Source organism: Quercus robur, chromosome 2 (assembly GCF_932294415.1).
Source record: "Quercus robur chromosome 2, dhQueRobu3.1, whole genome shotgun sequence".
NCBI classification, from domain to species: Eukaryota; Viridiplantae; Streptophyta; class Magnoliopsida; order Fagales; family Fagaceae; genus Quercus; species Quercus robur.
In genome coordinates, this window is record NC_065535.1 from 54253662 (window position 1) to 54275826 (window position 22165).

The window sequence follows — 22165 nt, forward strand, 5'->3', positions numbered from 1 at the left end:
TAAATTTGAACCTACTACTTAAATTTTTCCAAAATAATAACAATCAGTAACAACTTGTTGTTGGAAATAAAGAAGAGATAATAACAAATCGTGCCGTCTACGGTTAGGACAATAAAAAACTGTTTTTGAAAAGTCTTCAGTTTTGTAATTCAAAAAATAAAATGTCTGTCTTTGAAACTTTTATTTCTTTCTATATATATAGAGCCAAATGTGTTGCTTGTTCTTAGCCAAAAAATCAAAAGGGTTTGATATCAATTAAATAGTCATAAAGTTATTAAAATAAATATATATAATTGTAGGGACATGTTTTGCAGCCCCGTACAATAAATTTGTAGAGAGTGGGTCAAAGAGCTAGGCTTTAGTGCATGGATAACAGTTAATATGGTGTTCATGACAATCAAACAGAGATGAACTAAGTTTATCATAGAAAGTTTGTTTTTGGCCCAATCCGAGGAGTTTTGTTCTAATAAATATCGAATGAGAATGGATCCAGGAGTTCTTGAGATTGCTACAGTGCTTTCTCTTCTCCCCCCTCCCTCCTCTGATCTCTGGGGTCTCTACTCTTATTTATACTACTTATCTTCCTTCATCTCTACCCTACACATGAATAGATGATGGTTTATCCCGATACTTGTCCCATCAGCCTCCTCTAGAAGTCTTCTGGGGTGGTTGTAAGGCTGCAATAATACTGTGTAGTGGTCACTTCCTCATTAATGTGGCCAGGGAGTTAGATGGGGTGCATTCAATGCGGTGACAGTAGCTTTTCCCAAGATATTTTGGGATTCTTCTTTGTCTTCTGTTCCTACAAGGCTTATCCATATTTCTAGAACTTCATGGATCGCACCTCTAGATGGCAGGCATCCTTCACGCACCTCGGCCTTTACTAGCCGAGGACAAATTCATCCTCGGCACAAACTCCTAGGCCATTATATTCAATATTGTCTTCCTTATCCATTAGCATGGGGTTCCTTGACGATACTTGCCCATCCTCGGACGGCCCCTTATCCTCGGCTAGGACCCTAGGCCCAAAGCCCAATTGTATGATCTGGGCCAATGACCCCACAATAATCAATAGCTTTATATATATATATATATGTAACATAATATAACCGGATATCAAAAGTTGTCTTAGCCAAACATTTTACGTTGAGAACAAAAAGAAAGGATCATAATGCCATGTATTTAATGGCCCATTATTACAATATCTTTTCAAAGGTTTCTAAATATATGTTACAAAAAATTGCTAGCTGTTTGACCACTTTCCATTAAACCAAATAGTAAACATTTGTGTGTATATAGTAACTTATTATAACATAAAATAATTCAGCAATAGCTGTACATTTAAGTGCTGAAAAATCTTCCATGTATAACGTTATTATGTCACATTTAAATAAGAACATTTGAATACAAAATGTTTGGCTTCAAGAATACAAAACGTTTAGAATGGAAAGTATATATTTGTAATAAAACCAAATATGCTGGTAATTATGATATTAATATCACATTAATATTCATAAGTTTCCTGATTAAAACCATTGACAAAAGCTATTCACATTTTGAATTATATTTTAATTTCAAAATTTAGCAATCAATGTATCTAACATTAAGGGATAATTGATACACATAAATGAGTATTAAAATAAATGTAATATATATATATATATATATATATATTTTTTTTTTAATAAAAATATCCAATACTTGCCAGTTAGAATTTGTTATGAAAATGTTATCAACATAACATTTCTGTAAAAAAAACTAATGATATTTTAGAAAGTGATATACTTTCTCTTTAAGAATAAAATAAATTCAACCAAATGTAAATACCTAAATAATAATCCATAACAGAGTTTTTCTAAAAAGTAGTCATAAAAGAATATTTAGTTTAGCTTGTTAGGGAATATGTTGAAAATGTCAACGCACTTATAAGTTACTAGGCTTATAATTTTTCATTCATTCCAATTTGAAGTTTACATGTTTTCTTATTAATATTACATATTTAGGTTTACTAATACAATCATGAGTGTCATGAGGCTAGCTTAAATTAATAAATATTACATGTTTATTTTGTAGCAAAAAAAAAAAAAAACCCCTGTTATATATAATTTTCATTTTGAAAAATTAATTTATAAGTAGATAAAACAGTTTGAAAATCAACATAAGAATGATCCTATTTTTTAGGCAATGTTTTAGATGGAATTAGAGTTGTATTTTGACCGTATTGTCCTTTAGTTTTATCTTTACTTAAACATTGGGGTGTAAGGGCATTTTTGAACCAAAAAATGAGGATCCCAAACAAGAGACACACCTTAAATAGTAGTATAGTCTCCTCTCCTCGTGTGTGTGTGTGTGTTAAAAAAAATACTTAGTATTCTAAAAAAAAAAAAAAAGTAGTATAGATAAATTCAAATTGAAAAATTATATTAAACTCAAAATAAAAAAAGAGCCTTATCGCACGTGTGAAGCATGTGTGATGAGGCTAGTATATATATATATATATAGGGTAAATTGCAAAGTACACCCTTAACGTTTGGAAATGATTAGATTTTACACCCCAATGTTTTCAAAACTTTGATTTTACATTCCAACATTTGGTTCCGTTAGCAAATCATCCCCTGGTTAGTTTCTGCTGTTAACTACCATGTCATCTTGTTGACGTGTTTTGTTTTGTTTTGTTTTTGTTTTTTTGTTTTTTTTTGCCAAATAAGCCCCAAAACGACATAGTTTCAATGAAAATGAAGTGAAGACCTGGCAAATGCAAAACAATGCCATTTTGCCCAAAGAGAGAGAGAGAGAGAAAAAAAAAAAAAAAAAAGGATTTTTATAAGACAACTTCAGCCAAACTCAATAATATAACACAACCCATGATATCTATAAAAACCAACTTAATCCAACCTATTGGGATCGTTTTTGTTGAGTTGGGTAATTAAGTTTAGGCAATTTTGTGAGACCTAATAAAGAAAAAAGGATTTTCATACAACTATTTAAGCCCATTATTCAATAAATGCTTATAATTTACACAATCAAGCCTATATTCCCACTCATAAAAGTAATGCTCAAAATACCTAAATAAATCAAAATAATAAAGTTGATTTGAGTTTTTACATTAAAAAAAAAAAAAAATCAAATCATCAAATTTAAAATACATTTTTTTTTAACTACTAATTTACTTGGGCTGAAAATCTTGACAATCAAAGTTTTCAATTTTTTTTTTTTTAAAATTTTAAAACCCAACCCAATTACCATCATCCCTTGAAAACCCAATCCAGATAAGTTGGGTTGGGTTCGTGTATTGCATGCACAAACGTACCTCCTACAATGAAGGAAGCAGAACGGGCCGGGCTTGACCCGGTCCAATCCATAATGTTAGGCCCGGGTCTTAGGTTAAAGTAGGGTTTCTTCTCATCTCATCACTTTCGCATTGCAAAACTCTCATCGTTGCCGCCTGCTGTGAGACTGCGACTCTCTCTCTCAAACAGGTGAGTTTCTTCTATCTCTCTCTCTCTCCATACATCCCAGTATAGCCATGAATCTCTTTCTAAAGCTTTTTATGTTTTAATACTGTATTTGAATTTTGATGTGTATAGAAAAAGATACAAAAAACAAACCAAAAAAAATGGCGGATGTTGTGGTTGCTCCACCAGCTCCTGAGAAACCTATCACCCAAGATGCAATTCTACCCCACAACGATGTCAAGCTCTTCAATCGCTGGACCTTTGAGGACGTTCAGGTTTTGTTTTTTTTTTTAATCGTACTATGTTTCTTGATTTGCTAAAGTTTGTTTCTCAGATTTGAGCTGCCTATGTACAATTGTACTTGTTGTTTGGTTCTAATGATGCATTAACTATATTTCACTTTAAATTGACTAGATTTTCACTGTATTATATATATGTTATGATGGGTGTTGAAAGTTTTAACGTATTGCTAGTTTTTGAGGGTCTCATATAATGGTATTTTGCTAAGCATATTATTAACTTTATTTGCCTCTACAAGTGTAAAAACTTGTAGATCTTTCGGTCTCTTGTCATACTTGATGTCCCATTTTTGCCTATTCACTATCTTCCCACTCTGACATATGAAAATTGCCATTTCTTTCATCCTTTGCATGAGTGTAAAGAGAATACCAAGGGTTGAAAGTGAGACTTCGCACCAGTGGGCTTAATAGCAATCCCCCGACACGATTCGTGTTTATTCTTTTCTTATATCTTTCTTGTAATGTGTGTTATGAAATATATTTTGAGTACATAGTTAATTATCAAAAGAAAACAAAATTAAGTTGGGTAGGGAGATTTGAACCCTCAATGCCTTTATTGAAAACACCAGGAAATGGCATTTGATCTAGAGGTCAATTGTATCTAATTTATGATTCACCTGTCACTAATTTGTTTGTGCGTGTACTGTTGTTTAGTATCTTTAAATTTTGTTTTTATGATTTGGTATGTTATGTTATACCTGTTGGCTGAAATTCTTGTTCTTAATTGAAAGAAAAGGCCCACCTATTTTGTGGCCCTCGTGTTTGATAAGTGACCAGAGGTCTGCTTGAAATTGGGCTTGAGAGGGGTTGCTTCCCAATTTGGTCTTTACATAATGTATGTTTGGCCATAACTCAAATATGGTCATTATATGGTCTGCAGTTTTTTTTTTATTTTTTGGTATCTATAATGTTTGAAAATAAGGAAAATCCTATCAAACCTGTTTGCCGTGCCCTCTTTTTTTCTGATGACATTGGGAAAAGTAATATAATGTGGTTGCAAGCCACGAAAATTAGGAACTTAGTCCTTTGTGTGGTACTAAAAAGAGCCACTAGAATTCAAGTCTATCAACCCAAAAATGATTGAATTTCGTTCAGAAAGTAAATTTTTCATATTTTCTTGGATTTTGATGTGATTCTGTTTTTTGTGGTGGATTTCACTAGATGTCCACTAATTTCCAATAATACCTGTGTCTTCCTTTATGCTTCTCAGCAATTGCCCTGCATCCTCCCTTTGTTGTTGTGTGCTTTGATTATCATGTCACACACCCCCCCCCCCCCCCCCCCCAAGATTTTGCATGATCTTGATGTTTATAAGATGTACATAGGTACAAGTACTGATGAAACATGACCCGCCTGCCTTTTCTGTGATAATAGCTAAAATCTATATTAAATGTATTTTTCTTCTTCAAATCTGATTGACAGTCATTGTTTTCAAAACAATGCTTGGGTGATTCGCTTACAATTAGAAACAACTGTACTGCCCATGTTCACTGTTTTATGACTGTTGGTTTAACTGCAGTCTCTTAAAATTTTGACTTGTTACTTAGAATTGTAGGTTATCGAGAAAGGATTTATGCCTGGACTGTCAAATTATGGAATGAAATTAGGAAAATTGATTATAGCTTATTGATAGTTAGATTTGTGAAAATGCATTGGCATCACTGGCAATTCTGTGGCTTGCACTGCTGTTTCTGTGGTTTTTTACTTGGTGTTAAAAGTTGGTCTTTTTTGTAGGTTAACTTTTTTTTTGTTGATCTTATAGCACAGTTCCTGTAATATTTGACTGAATACCTGAGTTCCTTGGTGTGCTGTCATAGACTGATATTGTTCTGTGAAAATATTTAATTGTATCTTGGTAATGGAACAAATGAGTGATGGTAATACTGGTCATTAGAATCATTCAGTGGAATCTCGCCTAATGCTTTCTTTTGATCTTAAATTATATGCTTTGTAGGTTAGTGACATATCTTTGAGTGATTACGTAGGCGTGGTTGCTGCCAAGCATGCAACCTACGTCCCGCATACAGCTGGGAGGTACTCAGTCAAGCGTTTCAGGAAAGCCCAGTGCCCAATTGTGGAGAGGCTTACAAACTCTCTGATGATGCATGGGCGAAATAATGGGAAAAAGCTGATGGCAGTGAGGATTATAAAGCATGCAATGGAGATTATTCACTTGCTGACAGACCTTAATCCCATCCAAGTTATTGTTGATGCTGTGGTCAATAGGTATACAAACGAGAAGGAAGCAATTTATTTGGTCCAGATTGTGATCTTTTTATAGTTTCTGGCATTATATTCTGTATTTACTTTTTAGTACTTTTGTTATATCAGTGGACCAAGAGAAGATGCTACTCGTATTGGCTCAGCTGGAGTTGTTAGGCGTCAGGCTGTGGATATTTCTCCACTTCGACGTGTGAATCAGGCTATCTATCTCCTTACTACTGGTGCTCGTGAATCTGCTTTTAGGAACATCAAGACAATTGCAGAATGTTTGGCTGATGAACTTATTAATGCTGCAAAGGGATCATCAAACAGGTAACCGAGGCCTAGATTATCTACTCTTTACTCATACATCTAATGATATCTTGGGGGATTTATTACTATCTGCAGTGTTGTAGAATATCTCTTGTTTTGTCGCCTCCCTGATGTTCCTCACCATACTTTCGAAAATTTATGGATTTAATCACTGATGGTTTTAATCACTTATGTTTCAGTTATGCCATTAAAAAGAAGGATGAGATTGAGAGAGTTGCAAAGGCAAACCGATGAGGGTTGGCTGGAGAAATTTCCATGACACAGGAAGAGAGTTTTCATGTCACTTTAGAACTTTCTTTGTTAATTTTCCTTGTTTCTTTAGTTTACTCATGGGGACGGTTTGTATCCATGGTGGTTTTGTGTGCTGAATTCCAGTAATTTATCAGGATTGTTATCTATTGCTATTTTGAACTTTTTGGTCAATCGGATTATTAAAACTTATATTATCATTGAATATGTCAGTGGGAATCGCATGTACTATTTTTTTTCATTGGTCGTTTCCCATTATTTATTTGATTTTGCATGGTTTCACATATAGGTTATGTGACCATTAATATGTTAAAATAAAAGCTTAAATGAGCAATGCGATTAACCATAAAGTTTGGTTAAAAATATGCTTTTTTATCATTAAAATTATAACGAACCAGCTCTTTTCATTGAGAATTATGCATAACATACAATCTTTGCCTTTAATGACAAAGTAACACTTGTTTGCAGATATTTTCTTGTCTCCTCACTCTGTCCTCTTTCCTCAAAATTAATTTTTGCTTTCAAAGATCTTTATCTAAGAGAGACCCTCTGACAAAGTTCTTAAAAGTGTTTTATCTTATTAATAAATCTGAAAATTTACTTTAATAATAATTTGTTGCTCTTTTGAGACCCATAAGCTTAGATTGAAGTATGGTAGGTGAGGGAAAAGTAATGTGTTGTTAAGGCTTGATGGCAAGTCTCTGTAGCAGGTTTAGGGTATCCTTCAAGATCTGATTTTGCTTTTTTGGATATCAGGATGAGTTGGTTTTGTTACGATTTGGGTAATTTGTTGACTAAGCTTATCAAAAAAATTTGTTGACTAAACTTGATTTAATACTCTTTTGGGTGAGAACTGTAGGGGAACGTGTTTGCTTGCGGATATCATGTTTTCAATAGTTTATTTGCCTAGTCTTTATTAAAAGATATAATTTTTTTTTATAATTTTCATGTTAATTGTATTAAAAAAAAACTAATTTGTTTTTTTTTTTTAAAATAAAAGTTCAATTACTTGCAAAGAAAAATTAGGGTAAAACTCTTTTTAATGATTCCTAATCTTGCTAAATGTACCAAACCTCTTTAGAACATTAGTATTGATGGTATTAAAAAGTCAAATTGCTATTTTTAACACCATAAACAACAAAAACTAAGCTACATCGATGGTGTTATCGTGATTAAACTCGATTTACTAAATCTTTGGCAGTCTACTATAACAAAAAAGTTGATATATATATATATATATATATTCGGTGAGTTCCTTTTTTTCATTATTATCTCTCTCTCTCTCTCTCTCTCTTCTTTGGCAAATCCTCTCATCTTCACCTTCACCCCAATCTCTCCTCTCTCCTCTCTTCTTTCTCCGATAGTTTTGGTAGTGGGTGTTCGATCCGATGAATGGCAATGGGCGGTCGATTCGGTGCTTTGTAATGGGTAGGGCTGTCCACAGGTTGGGTTTGTGCCCAATCCGGCCTCAACCCGAAAAATTTGGGTGGATAAAAACTAACCCAAGCCGATATTTGGCTGAATACGTCGAATTTTGGTTGTATCAAGTTAGTTTCGGATTTTATCACTAGAGCCAATATTTGGCTGAATCCATCAAGAACGGGCGAATATTTGGCCTAATTTGTCGAGATCTAGCCTAGATTTTGTTGAATAACAATGAGATCTCGCTGAATCTTGAAGAATCTAGACTAGATCTTGATGAGATCTCGCCGGATCTAGTTCGAAATGCTTGTAAAATTATTGAAAACATTGATATATTCAGGCGGGTCGGGTTTCACAGGTTTTGAAAGAGGATTTGATTGCAGGAATTGTCAGATCGAGTGGCGGCAGGTCAGGAATGGAAGGGTTGGGTGGGTGGGCGGGTTTCTTGGACACCCTTAGTGATGGGGTTCATGATGGTGGTTGATCCGATGGTTTGTGATGGTTGATCCTGTGGTTTTTCCGCTGATTTTCTTTTCTTGGTTTTTTTTTCTTCTTAGATATTTGGGTTTTTTTTTCCTCATATGTGGGTTTTTTCTGCTAGTTTTTTTTTTTTCTTCTTTGCTGGTTTTTTTTCTAATCTGATGGTTTTTGCTAGGTTTTTTTAACGATCTATGAGAGAAGATAGAGAGACAGAGAAGAAGAGAGGGTCATGGGTTTGGTTGGTGGCTGTGAGAGAGAGAGAGAGAGAGAGAGAGAGAGGGAATAATAAATAAATTAATAGTGTTTAGCTGTGTTGTGAAAAATAAGAGCATGATGTAGGGTGATTTTTTATTTATTTTTAAAATAGATAAAATGGTTTTTTTAGGTGTTGAAAGCTACATTTTTTTTAGCTCCATCACTTGTAATGCTCTTAGAGCTTGACACTTTGACCCACCCTGTTTTGACATGAAAAAGAGAAAAAGCTGGTCCACTCCACCCTTAAAGAAGCAAACTGGAAAGTAAGGAAAAAAGTTTTCCTGAAAAGCTAAAGTAAAAAAAAAAATGATAAAAATATAAATAAGTGCTATATTTAAAATATTTTTATAACAAATTATATTTGTAAGATGTAATTGATTTTAATTTGAACTTACCAATAAAATTAGTTTTTTTTTTTTTTTTTTTTTTGAGAAACCGTTAAGAAAATGTTGTATACATAACATATCCCTTATTTTTTACCTATTACATTATTCAGGGCATTTGTCTTTCTTGTTCATATCTCATAAATGACTTGTCCCATAAATAAACAGTGAAATGCCATTTAATATATTTTTTTTAACAATATGCAACATTTACTTTTTATTAAATTTGTTTACAATTGTTTATTTATTTTGTTACTATAATCATTTAATGTATTATTTTTTTTTAATACTATCTTTTAATCTTGCCTCCCCTAAACTAAAATTCTGGCTCCGCCACTGAAATGAAGTGAAATGCTTTATCTTGGTTAGAAATGGTCATGCCAAAATTTCAGTAATATAGAGTAGAGCAGCCAGTGTTCTTTATGCATGATAGTGGCTTGCATGCGAGCTTTTTCATGGACTTAAAATATTTTTTAGGTGGTAAAGCTCACTTAGCAAAATCTATGTTTTGGATCCATGAAAAACCTCAAAATAGGCCCAATATTTATCCTTCAAACTATACTTCCTTAATTCTCTGTTAAAATGAATGGGCATGGGCCATGCATGGAAAACAAAAATATTACAAAATATTTATAATGATCCCTAATAACGCCTTAAAATGTATATTTGTTATATATTCATGTGGGCGTTATCTCCTTATTACTATGCTTAATTTGTATAATTAAGCCATGATTTTCATTAGTCCTTATTATTTATCTTACATAATTTCTTGAATAAGATGTCATTCATTGTGTGTAATTTTCTACTTTCAAGAAATCATGTGAAAAGATGAGTTTATAAGAGTTCATGAGAGAATGGAGGCCAAACTAAAATTAAAGAGGAGCTAAAGGACCATGCTTAAATGTCTAAGAGCACTCACAGCAGTGGAGCTAAATAGCTATATAGCTATTTTAACTCCACCAAAACACAAAAAACTATACTAAAGCAGTGGAGGTATAAGTAAAAAATTTTAGCTTCTTGCTACAGTGCACATTTATTTATAAATGTGCACTGTAGCAAAAAGCTAAAAAAAAAAAAAAAAAAAAATTTATCACACTTCTCATTAAAATAATATTTCTTTTTTTTTTCTCTTTCCATTTCACAACTCATCTCTCTCTCTCTCTCTCTCTCTCTCTCTCTCTCTCTCTCTCTCTCTCTCTCTCTCTCACACGTTACTTCCCTCTCTGCTCTCTCAAACCAAAGCTCCTCTCTCATCCCTCTCTCTCATCTCACAGCTCATCCCTTGAATCCATCTTGCCCAGTCCTCCACGCCACCGACCCAACCTCTCCCATCTGAAGCCGATCTGCACAAAACCCAAATGCAAAAACCATCGAATTATCGAAATTGGACAAAGACCCATTACTCAAAATTGAAAAACAAGAAATGGGTAAGTGTGAAATGAGATAAACTCACAGAGGATGGTTGTCTTTCCGGCATTGTCAAGGCCGAGAACGAGGATCTGAGCTTCTCTGTTTCCAAAGAGAGTAGAGAACATTTTCGTAAACACGATACCCATCTTGAGAGATTAACTCTCAATGAATGAAAATTTAGAACAAATCAGAAAGGTTTTTGATTTGATTTTGGTTTGGTTCTTCTTTAAGATGATTGGTCTGGTTCGACAGCGGTCTGGGTTTGATGGTGGGTTTTGTGCCTCTTGGTAGTGGTTGTTCTTTGGCAGTGGTCTAGGTGGTTGTTCTTTGGCAGTGGTTGTGGATTGTGCCGTTTGCGGTGTTTTTTTTAGTAGTATGTATTATTTTATTATAATGGATATATTATTTTATTATAGTAAATATATTATTTTATTACAATGTTTATATTATTTTATTGTGTTGAAAGTTAAAATAGATCCACTGCTGCAGCATATGTGTAGGTAAAATATATAAAGTAACTTTTGGTGGAGCTAAAGCTAAATTTTTAGCTCCACTACTGTGGATGCTCTAAGGAGGTGCAGCTGGAGTGCTTGGGTCATTTACCATGTTTGGAAGTTTCAAATAAGGAAAAAAAAATCAAAGAGACAGAATCTGAAAAGGAAAAATCAGATTTGAGCACTGATCCGTATTTTGGGTGTATCTCTCTCCTCACAAATCCAATTGACTCAAGACTAGATGTACTAGAACCGTGACTTAAATATCTACAACTTTCCAATTTTGAGTTTTTCAAAATTCACAATTTTTGAAGGCCCAAATTAACTCACAATTTGCTGCAGTAAATCTGGACGAAATTAAATAGTGAAAGTATTATTTTTTTGGGACACTTTTACGTTAGGGTTTTGAAGGGTGGCTGATGGAGAACGAATTTTGCAAAGAAAAACTTGTATTTTCCTTTCTCTAATAGCAGCCTAAACTCTTTGCTAGGGCTAGCGGTTATGTTTCTTCTATACGGTATAAATATTTAATGTGATTCTTCCTAAGATTTTAGACAACAACATATTTGATTGTTCAATTAGATTTCTTTTGATGTATTAGTTCTTCCATGATTTCAATAAGTTCAATCATGTTTTTCTTATTGTTTAGATGAATTTCTAATAGTTTCAAATAGAAATAAGGTTTTAAAGTGAATGAGTTTTTCTGAAAACTATTATGATTGCAATCTGGGTTATCACGCGTTCTTAAATTGTCTCAGTTCAACCGAATCATAGGTTTTTGATTGTTTAAGAATAATTAATTATGAAATATTTTTTTTTTTAGATCACAAAGAATTTCATATCAATATAGGGAAACACCCTGATGCCCTAGTATTTACATTATTGATTTAAATAAGTTTTTATTGTTATTCTTGTTAACAATCACCAAGCAAAAATACTTTTCTTCTTCACCCAAATTGTTGTTTAATTATATTGTCTTTGAATTTACCCTACTCCTTGTGGTTCGATCTCGGTAATCCTAGAATTATATTGCTATGATCTTCTACACTTAGGAGTGAGCAAACAATCCCAAATAAAACGGGGTCATGCTTTGTGTTGGGCTTGTTGCAATTTAACATAAATCGCCATCAACATATATAATATTTTATTAAGCATAAGCATAATACTTGACTATTGTACTCACTGGTGGGTTTCAATCTCTTATAATGTTTTGCTTGAATTATCTGCATTTATCTCAGTTAGTTGAGTAAAAAATGTGCATCAAAGAATATTAAGTTTTGATTGCTTTACTAACTATGTTGAATTTTTATTGTATTTAAACATTTTTAGGTTAAAGTGCAAAACACATCCCTAAAGTTTGGGGTCATTGGATTTTGCTAGGGCTATCCAACCCACTTATGGACCTAACCCACCCTCCCAGTCCAACTGGACCGACCCGAAAACCACTTGATCCGACCCCTGGGATGGTCGATGGCAGGTTTTAACCTCCAAAACCCAATTCTGCCAAGTCAGTTAGTGGGTTGTTGTATCAAAACATGATCCCAACCAAGCCGACCGTTCTCCACCACTAAATGGCATCGTTCTCTGCCATATGAGGAATTCCTTAATCAGATCTCGCTAGATATGTCTAGATTAGACGTTAGATTTGGAGGATTTCAACTAGATCCAGTTGAATTTTGGCTAGTTTTAGTGGATTTTCAGTGAGATCTGGCAAGTTTTGGCTAGATCTCCTCCTCCACGACATCGACTGAAATTGATCGCCATCTGACACAAACCCAACCATTCTGACTTGACTCTTTCACCGATTGGTGATGGTTTTGGAAAATCTCCACCAGATTTGGTCAGGTTAGTTCTGGGTTGGGCATAAACTTGACCCGAACCAACCTATGAACACCCCTAGATTTTGCCCTCCAACGTTTCAAAATTTTTGATATGCATTCCTAATGTTATGAGCTATTTTGATTGGCAGCGCCTCTATCTATTTTTTGTTGATGTGACACATCAAATTGTCATATATGCTATATGGCCCAATCAAATCAATTGATAAGTTAATGTGCCACGTAATAAAAATTCAACAACACCTTACAACTAGTTTTTTATAAAGCCTACGTTATGTGGGAGGTAATACTAGTAGGCTAATTTTGGAATGGTAAGAGAAGCTATTTATCTTTAGTTCTTTACTTATATATCATCAAGTATTAACTACATTACCATGTTTACATTATTTAGTTACCATATTTTTGTTTTTCAAAAAGAAAAAAAGTTACTGTTGTTTCATCTCTTAATTAAGAAAATGAGATATCTTACACTTGTACATTGGTTGTAAACATCTATTTAGTAAAATAATTCAATATTATGATTAAGACTTGGGAAAGGGAGATTTGAATCCTGATTCTTCTAATATATGAAAGCAGATTATACCATTAAATTACAAGGCTTGCTCATCTTCAATTTTTCTTACAATACAAGAATGAATAGGACTCAAAGAATCACTCATTTAAACACATGGATTCACTCTATCTCTCTAATTGTCCATGAAGGGCTCTTTGACCCATTGGTGGAGACTCACTCATTAGATGCCCTTTCTTTTTTGGTAATATGGAACTTTTAGTAAAATTAAATATGAGTAGTTTTAGATACAGTTATAACTGCAATATTAAGTGCTAAAACAAAAGAAACCACTATAGGAGGACTAAGATGGGTACATTCCCTCATTCTTGTGCGTGTGCTTGTTTGTTTTTTTTTTTTTTTAAATGGGCAATTGTCACACATTACTTAAAAGAGTGTATTGTGTGTTGAATAACTTGTTCTACCCTTTCTTAAAAGCTACCATGACTTTTGAGTGGATTTTTGTGGTGTGCCTTTGTGGTAGAACCTCATTCATTCTCCCTTGTGTGTATGTTTGTTTCTATTAAAAAAAAAAAAATAAATAAAAAGAAAGAAAGAAAAGAAATGAAGATGGGTTCTGAAATTTTCCAACTAGCACAACATCATTTCTTAGTAAAAGCACATCTACTGCTCATTAGCTTCCCTCTAATAGTGTTACATCTCTTAGATGACCTTTCATTCTTTCAAGAAAAAACTCTTTATACTTTCAAAGTTATATGCACCTCTCACATTCAAACAAAAAAAAAAAAAAAATCCTAGAAAACATAAATTCTAATCCTCCCTCACATGGTGGATGAAGTTAAAAGTATTGGCGGCGATAAGAGCTTTGATTTTTACTCGGGAGGTTGGTATTTCCTCAATAATCATAGAGGGTGATTCGTTAGTAGTTATCAATTCTTTTAGAGGAGAAGATGACTCTTTTGCTTCATATGGTCTTTTGATTGTTGATGCTAAGATCCTTACAAAATCCTTTATTGGTATTAATTTTAATTTCTCATATTAAAATATAAGATAATTTTGTTGTTTATAACCTTATTAGACATGTTAGTGGTTTATTGGTGTGAATGAGGGATGTTTCTTGACATCTCAATGCTGTAATTTTAGCCTATTTGGGCGAATTATCTTAATGAAATTTACAGTCTTCTTCTTCTTCTTCTTCTTCTTCTCACTCACTCTCTCTCTCTCTCTCTCTCTCTCTCTCTCTCTCTCTCTCTCTCTCTCTCTCTCTCTCTCTCTCTCTCTCTCTCTATATATATATATATATATATATAATTTCACACAATTATTATTGGTATTATTATCATCATTATTATAAGAGTGATATTATAGGTAATACAAATTTTACTACAAAAATCCTACGAATTGATAGATCACCCGTTACTAAAAATCTACTAAAATACTTATTTGTAAGTGTAGGGCCCTTGGGCCCAAAAGTTCATTATTTATTCATATATTGGGCCTGTGGCCCAAGCCGAGAACGAGGATATGCCCGAGGAGGAGATGTCTTCGTCAGAGGAGATTGCGCTAATAAATAAAAGGTGGGGTTCGATCCTAATGGCTCCAGAGAGTGTGCCGAGGATGAAAACTTCCTCGGCCGAACTTGGCTGAGGTCCTGGAAGATGGTTTGACAACAAGGATGATAACTCCTGGAATTCAGTTAGGGTGGACGAGCACTGCAGAGATATAAGATAAGGATGAGCCCCAAAATATCTGGGGAGAAAGCTGCTACCTCCACATTAAATGCACTACAGCTAATCCCTTGGCCGCATTAATATATAAGTGATACATGAACAGTGTATTTCTGCCTTACAACTATTACCTGAGGACTTATGAGAAGTGCTGATGGGACAAGTATCAGCCCTAATGATCTAGCATACAGATGGAAGGTGGAGATGAAAAGGGGAGAGGGTATAAAAGAAGAAGGAGAAAACAAGAGATTGAGGATCAGAAATAGAGAAAAGAAATACTGTAGCAATGCCCAATCAAACTTGTAACATTATCAGAGAGCATTATATAAGCACTATTGTCCTCGGACTTTGCCGAGGATGTTCTTTCTTCATTTTACAGTTGTCCATTATTCATCTTTTTATCACCAAACCTATCTAGCTCATTGTTTGACCAACAAAAGCCTAGTTTTCTAACCCATTCCTCTACAAATTCATTGTTTTGGGCTCTTTGGGCCTAAGTCCATCACCATTTGGGCCAGGAACTCAAATTGGGTCTTTACAATTGGCATCGTCTATGGGAATTACTGGCGCAATAGTGAGTTAGATGTTGAACGATGGTAAGATCGGGTCCAAATCTAGCAGAATCTATAGGCTCTGAGCATCAAGATCATTTCCATGAACTTGAGCGTAGGAGAGATCGGGAGGGAAGTGTATGCACTACACACACCAGCAAGAGTTAGTCTTGAGGTAAAAACCATATCTCTCATGAGGAAAATGCCAGAAACATGCAGAAGGAAATTGATCACTTAAAGAGAAGCTTATGCTACGAGCGCAGAAGGCGAGCTCCCTCTAATTCTGACTACTCTTCCGACGATAAGGAGGATCAAGACTATAAGCAAAGATCAAGAACTCCCTCCAGTGAATCTTTCTCGTACGATGAAGATTATTGTCGTAGACGCAGAAACAACAATTCATCTTCGAGAGGCTTGGTAAATGATGCTCTGAATAAAGCACTTAACCAAGTTTCTAAATCACCCTTCACCCCGCTGTTATTAACCAAGTTTCTAAATCACCCTTCACCCGCTGGATTGAGGAAGGAAGATTTCCTCGGCGGTTCACTCAACCCACTTTCACCTTGTATAATGGTAGAATGGACCCTGTTGAACATGTTAGCCACTTTAATAAAAAAATGGCGGTACATTCTAAGAATGAAGCCTTGATGTGCAAGGTTTTTCCATCCAGTTTGGGGCCTGTGGCGATGAAGTGGTTTGATGGTCTGAGGGCAGGATCCATTAGTTCCTTTAAGGAACTTACCCAAACATTTAGGTCCCATTTTATTATGTGCAGCAGAGCTCCTCGTCCTTTGGCTTCTTTGCTAACTCTGTCCATGAGAGAGGGTGAAACTCTGGAAACATACTCGGACCGATATTGGGAGATGTTCAATAAGATAGAGGGTGATTTTAAGGACGGGACCATCAGTACTTTCAAGCTCGGCTTGCTTGCTGAGCACGGTTTAAGGAAGTCTTTGACAGGGAAACCTGTCATCAGTATACGTCAATTCATGGATCGAATTGACAAGTATAAGAGGGTTGAGGAAGACCAGCTGTAAGATAAGGGGAAGGGCAAGGTTATCCCTTAGGAGAGGAGGGATTTCAGGTTAGAACACTACAATAATAACAAACCCCGGCGAGATTTTGTCGGACAAGCTGGACCTGCAGCCCCACAAGTAGTAAACACCGTGTTCCGAGAACCGATGCATCAAGTTTTAGAGAAGATCAAGAACACGTCGTATTTTAAATGGCCGAACAAGATGAGTGGAGATCCTTCAAGGCGCAACCAAAGCCTCCATTGTCAGTATCATCAGGACCGGGGACATACCATGGAGGATTGTCAAACATTGTGGAACCATCTGGAACAATTGGTTAAGGAGGGGAAGCTGCAACAATTTCTGTACCGACCTAATGGACAGGGAGACCAGTCAAGGTCACAAGGCTAGGGGAGTGCTTCTTCAAGGCCCCCATTGGGCACAATCAATGTCATATTTCCTGCGCCTGGAAGGACTAGGTTTCAACCTGCTAGGGTGATGTCTGTGGCCAAGTCACCAGCCGAGGACCCAAACTCTGAGCCGAAGAGAGCTAGATTAGAGATCCGACCTTCATTGAGTTTCTCAAATGAAGGCAAGATCAGCACTATCCAACCACATGGTGATGCTTTAGTGGTCACCCTTCGAATAGGGGGGTATGATGTGAAGAGGGTAATGGTGGATCAAGGCAGCTATGTAGAAGTCATGTATCCTAACCTATACAAAGGGTTGAACTTGAAACTTGAAGACCTAACAGTTTATGATTCGCCTCTGGCGGGTTTTGATGGAAAGCTTGTTGCCCCGAAGGGTCAAATTAGGTTACCCGTGCAAGCTGGTTCATAAGTGGTGGAAGTGGACTTCATAGTGGTGGATGCATACTCCCCCTACATGGCCATTGTTGCCAGACCTTGGCTTCATACCTTGGGTGTCGTTTCTTCAATTCTACATAAGAATGTTAAGTATCTATCCGGAGACTGGGTTGATGAACTAGTAGGGAACCAAACTATGGCTAGGCAATGCCTCGTGTTTGCACTTTTGCATCAACCAGTAGTTGAGTCCTTGGCCATAGTCAAAGAAGGTTTATAGCAGTCAATGTCTCCAAAGTTACCAACGAGGGGGCCTGCCGAGGATGCCAAATGTGAGGATTTGGAGAAATTCCCCATTGGTGACGATTCGGAAAAGTTTTTTCAAGAAACAACCACCTTAGCGTTCATCCAAAGAGCATTCGAATGCTGTAAAGGATAATGTGATGAAACTTAAGCAGGCTGGGGCTATTAAAGAGGTTTTTTACCCTGAATGGCTAGCTAACACCATAGTGGTTAAGAAGAAGACGGGAAAGTGGCGTGTATGCGTAGATTTTACAGACTTGAACAAAGCCTGTCCAAAGGACCCTTTCCCTATGCCTCGGATTGATCAGTTAGTGGACGCCACTGTAGGCCATCGTCAAATGAGCTTTGTGGATGCCTTTCGAGGGTATCATCAGATACCTCTAGCCTTGGACGACCAAGAGAGGACAGCTTTTGTCACTTCTATAGGAAACTATCATTACAAAGTAATGCCCTTTGGTTTGAAGAATGCAGGGGCTACCTACCAAAGGATGATGACCAGGATGTTTGAACCAAAGTTAGGAAAAAACATTGAGATTTATATCGATGATATGGTAGTAAAAAGTAAGGCAGAGTCCGAGCATGTTAATGATCTCGGGAATATTTTTGATATCTTAAGGAAGCACAAACTACGACTTAAAGCTTCCAAGTGTTCTTTTGGTGTCGGGTCAAGAAAGTTTTTGGGCTACATGGTCACACACCACGGAATTGAAGTCATTCCTGACCATATTAAGGCGATCAACAACCTGCAACCACCTCGGAATCCAAAAGAGGTCCAAAAGCTTACTAGAATAACTGCTACCCTGAACCGGTTCATCTCTCGGTCAATTGATAGGTGTAGACATTTCTTTAAATTGTTAAATAAGTGGAAAGGGTTTGAATGGATTGATGAATGTGCCCAGGCTTTCCAGCAGTTGAAAGAATACCTTTCTCGGCCACCAATTATGTCAAGGCTCGAGATGGATGAGGTTCTGTTTGCTTACCTTGCCATGGCCACTCATGCAGTAAGTCTAGTTTTGATTCATGTTGAATGTGGCATGCAGAAACCAGTCTATTACATAAGCAAGTCTTTACATGAAGCTAAGGTTCGGTACTTACCACTTGAAAAGGCCATTTTGGCGGTGGTGCATGGCACACGAAAGCTCCCCCACTATTTCCAATCACACACAATTGTTGTTTTGACTCAACTCCCGCTCAGATCCCTACTTCGAAGTGCCGATTACACAGGGAGAATTGCGAAGTGGGGCACAATCCTAGGGGCTTTTGATATCAAATATATGCCTCGCACTTTGGTCAAAGGTCAGGTCCTCGCCAATTTGGTAGTTGAGTTCGCCGAGATCCCATCAAAAGATAAATTAGAAGAGCAAAACATGGATGAAAAATCAGTTGGCATAATCTCCTTGCAAGAACCTTTGTCTTGGAAGGTTTACATTGATGGTGCAACTAACTACAGAGGATCTGGAGTGGGGCTAGTCCTAGTATCCCTAGAAAGGATCACAATCGAGAAATCCTTAAGATTGAGATTCTCGGCTACAAACAATGAGGCCGAGTATGAAGCTCTCTTAGTAAGGATAACCATAGTTCAAAAAATGGGTGGAAAAGTAGTGGAGATGTTCTCTGATTCAAGGCTGGTGGTAGGCCAAGTCCAAGGGGAATTGGAGGCAAGGGATCCCAAAATGCAGGAGTCTTTTGTTTTATCACAAGTTCCTAGAAGTAGGAATGCACATGCGGATTCTCTTGCCACACTGGTAACCTCCTCCGCACAAGGCTTACCCCGGGTAATCCTTGTGGAAGACTTGCATAGACCTTCTGAAGAGGTAAGGAGTGCAACTCAAGTTCACCAAGTAAGGGTGGGGCCTAGCTGGATGGACTCTATTGCGCTGTTCCTTAAAGAAGATGTTTTGCCCAAGAGTAAATCCGAGGCTAACATGGTGTGAAGAAAAGCACCTCAGTTCTGGCTGTCCGATTACCAAAAATTATATAAGAGATCTTTTTTTAGCTCGTATCTGTTGTGCGTGCACCCTAAAGCAGTGGAGCTACTCCTAGAAGAATTGCACGAAGGAATTTGTGGAAGCCACATGGGAGGTAGATCTCTGTCTCACAGGGCCCTCACACAAGGCTACTGGTGGCCAAACATGCAAAGGGAAGCTTAAGACTATGTAAAGAAGTGTGATCAATGCCAAAGATTTGCACCAAACATCCACCAACCTAGAGGAGTCCTTAATCCCTTGACCAATCCTTGGCCTTTCGCTTAGTGGGGCTTAGATATTGTGGGGCCTTTCCTTAAGGCAGCAGGGAATAAAAGGTATTTATTGGTCGGCACTGATTACTTCACTAAATGGGTCGAGGCTGAACCCCTGGCAAACATTAGAGACGTGGAAGCCAAAAAATTTGTTTGGAAGAATATTATCACTCGGTTTGGAATTCCTCATACCCTCATCTCGGATAATGGGCTTCAGTTTGATAGTAAAACCTTTAGGAGGTACTGCTGCAATTTGGGAGTAAAGAATAGGTATTCCACTCCGACCTATCTACAAGGAAATGGGCAGGCCGAGGCTGTCAACAAGGTTATAGTGAGTGGACTAAAAAACAAAACTAGACAACGCAAAAGGGAAATGGGTAGAAGAATTGCCACACGTCCTTTGGACCTACTGGACTACACCTCGTAGATCTACTGGAGAGACGCCTTTCTCAATGACCTATGGTGCTGAAGCTGTCATTCCTTTAGAGACTGGGTTCCCCACACTTAGAACAAGTTCTTTCGCTCTGGGCGACAACGATGGGCTGTTGGAAAAGAGCCTAGATTTAATTGAAGAATGGAAAGAAAATGCTAGGGTCCAATTAGCATATTATCAACATAAGCTCAAACAAAAATAAGATGCTAACGTGAAGCTAAAGCCACTGGCACCTAGAGATCTGGTTCTAAGAAAAGTTATAGGGATTGCCAAGAACCCAACATGGGGGAAGTTGGGACCTAACTAGGAAGGGCCTTATCGTATTATATCAGTGGTCGAGATTGATGCTTATTATCTAGAAGATCTAGAAGAAAGGGCAGTGCCACACCCCTGGAATGTATATAACCTGAGGAGATATTATTATTAATGGAGATTCTCTTCACCTCATTTTGGGTTTGTTATATTGCTTGTCATGTGTTCTTGACATCTATCTAAGTATCAAACTGAACCTTGACCATGTCTGGCTCCTCAGACCACATGCCTTGGGAAAATTGATAACTTTATTTATTCTAAGTATTAAACAGAACCTTAGCTATGCCTGGTTCCTCAGACCATATGCTTTGGGAAAATTAATACTCTTTGGCGTCTATCTAAGTGTCAAACTGAACCTTGGCCATGCCTGGATCCTCGGACCACATGCCTTGGGAAAATTAATAACTTTATTTATTCTAAGTATTAAACAGAACCTTAACTATGCCTGGTTCCTCGGACCATCTGCTTTGGGAAAATTAATATTCTCTGGCATCTATCTAAGTGTCAAACTGAACCTTGGCCATGCCTAGCTCCTCGGACCACATGCCTTGAGAAAATTAATAACTTTATTTATTCTAAATATTAAACAAAACCTTAGCTATGCCTGGTTTCTAGGACCATCTGTTTTGGGAAAATTAATATTCTTTGGCATCTATCTAAGTATCAAACTAAACCTTGGCCATGCCTGGCTCCTCGGACTACAGGCCTTGGGGAAAATTGATAACTTTATTAATTATCCTAAGTGTTAAAAAGAACCTTAGCTAAGTCTGGATCCTCAGACCACATATTTCGGTTAAATCAGCATTTTCTATTTAAATTGCTAAGGGTCAGGGCAAAGCCTTAGTTATTGAAGACTCCTTAGATTGTAAATTTAAGGTAAGTTAGTATCCCTTATTGATGACTTTAGTGTCAAGAAAAACCACTTCGAACGGTAATGATTTTCACTACAACAAGAGTCACAATGAAATGCTCATGAGCGTCACTTGAAGCATTTGTAGGATTATTCATATTCGTTAAAGAGATAATTATTGTTTTGCTCCTTGAAAATTACCAATAAATAGGGAACAGTTCATATTTGGAACTATGTGCAAATATTGTGGTAGAGTATGTTCTGGAATTTGGAATGACCCTTTGCCAAGGTGGTGGACTTGGTAAATTTTACTTATTATGGCTGCTGATCATATGGAATGGACGAAATTTTCTGTCCCTTGTGTGAATTAATGAGGGAAATTCCATTTATCACTGCTTACGTTAAATGTCAGATAGAACCAAAATCATATTAACTCCAATATATAAACCACAGCGAAGAAAAAGGAAAGTATTCATAAGTTTCAGTGATAAAAGCCTTAAATAAGGCAGATCAAGTACAAAAAGGTAAATTGCCAACAAAAAATAATAATAATAAAAAGAAGGGAATGACCTATTTTTTCATTTTTATTACAAGTTTCTCTTT

General features: G+C 36.4%; 1 protein-coding gene across 1 annotated transcript; it reads left to right on the forward strand.

Moving 5' to 3' along the window:
* The first annotated feature begins 3332 nt into the window (after window positions 1–3332).
* On the forward strand, window positions 3333–6779 carry LOC126714028 (40S ribosomal protein S5). Its single transcript, XM_050414018.1, has 5 exons — window positions 3333–3479; window positions 3588–3730; window positions 5709–5980; window positions 6086–6289; window positions 6469–6779. Exons 2-5 carry the CDS (start codon window positions 3617–3619, stop codon window positions 6521–6523), a joined length of 645 nt encoding a protein of 214 aa, XP_050269975.1. The 5' UTR covers window positions 3333–3479; window positions 3588–3616; the 3' UTR covers window positions 6524–6779.
* Window positions 6780–22165: the final 15386 nt, after the last annotated feature.

Excerpts from the sequence above, each read along its gene's own strand:
- LOC126714028 (XM_050414018.1), top strand. The coding sequence starts at position 3,617 with ATGGCGGATGTTGTGGTTGCTCCACCAGCTCCTGAGAAACCTATCACC. Across the intron at positions 3,731-5,708 it reads GGACCTTTGAGGACGTTCAG|GTTAGTGACATATCTTTGAG; the intron begins GTTTTGTTTTTT and ends TATGCTTTGTAG. Across the intron at positions 5,981-6,085 it reads GTTGATGCTGTGGTCAATAG|TGGACCAAGAGAAGATGCTA; the intron begins GTATACAAACGA and ends TTGTTATATCAG.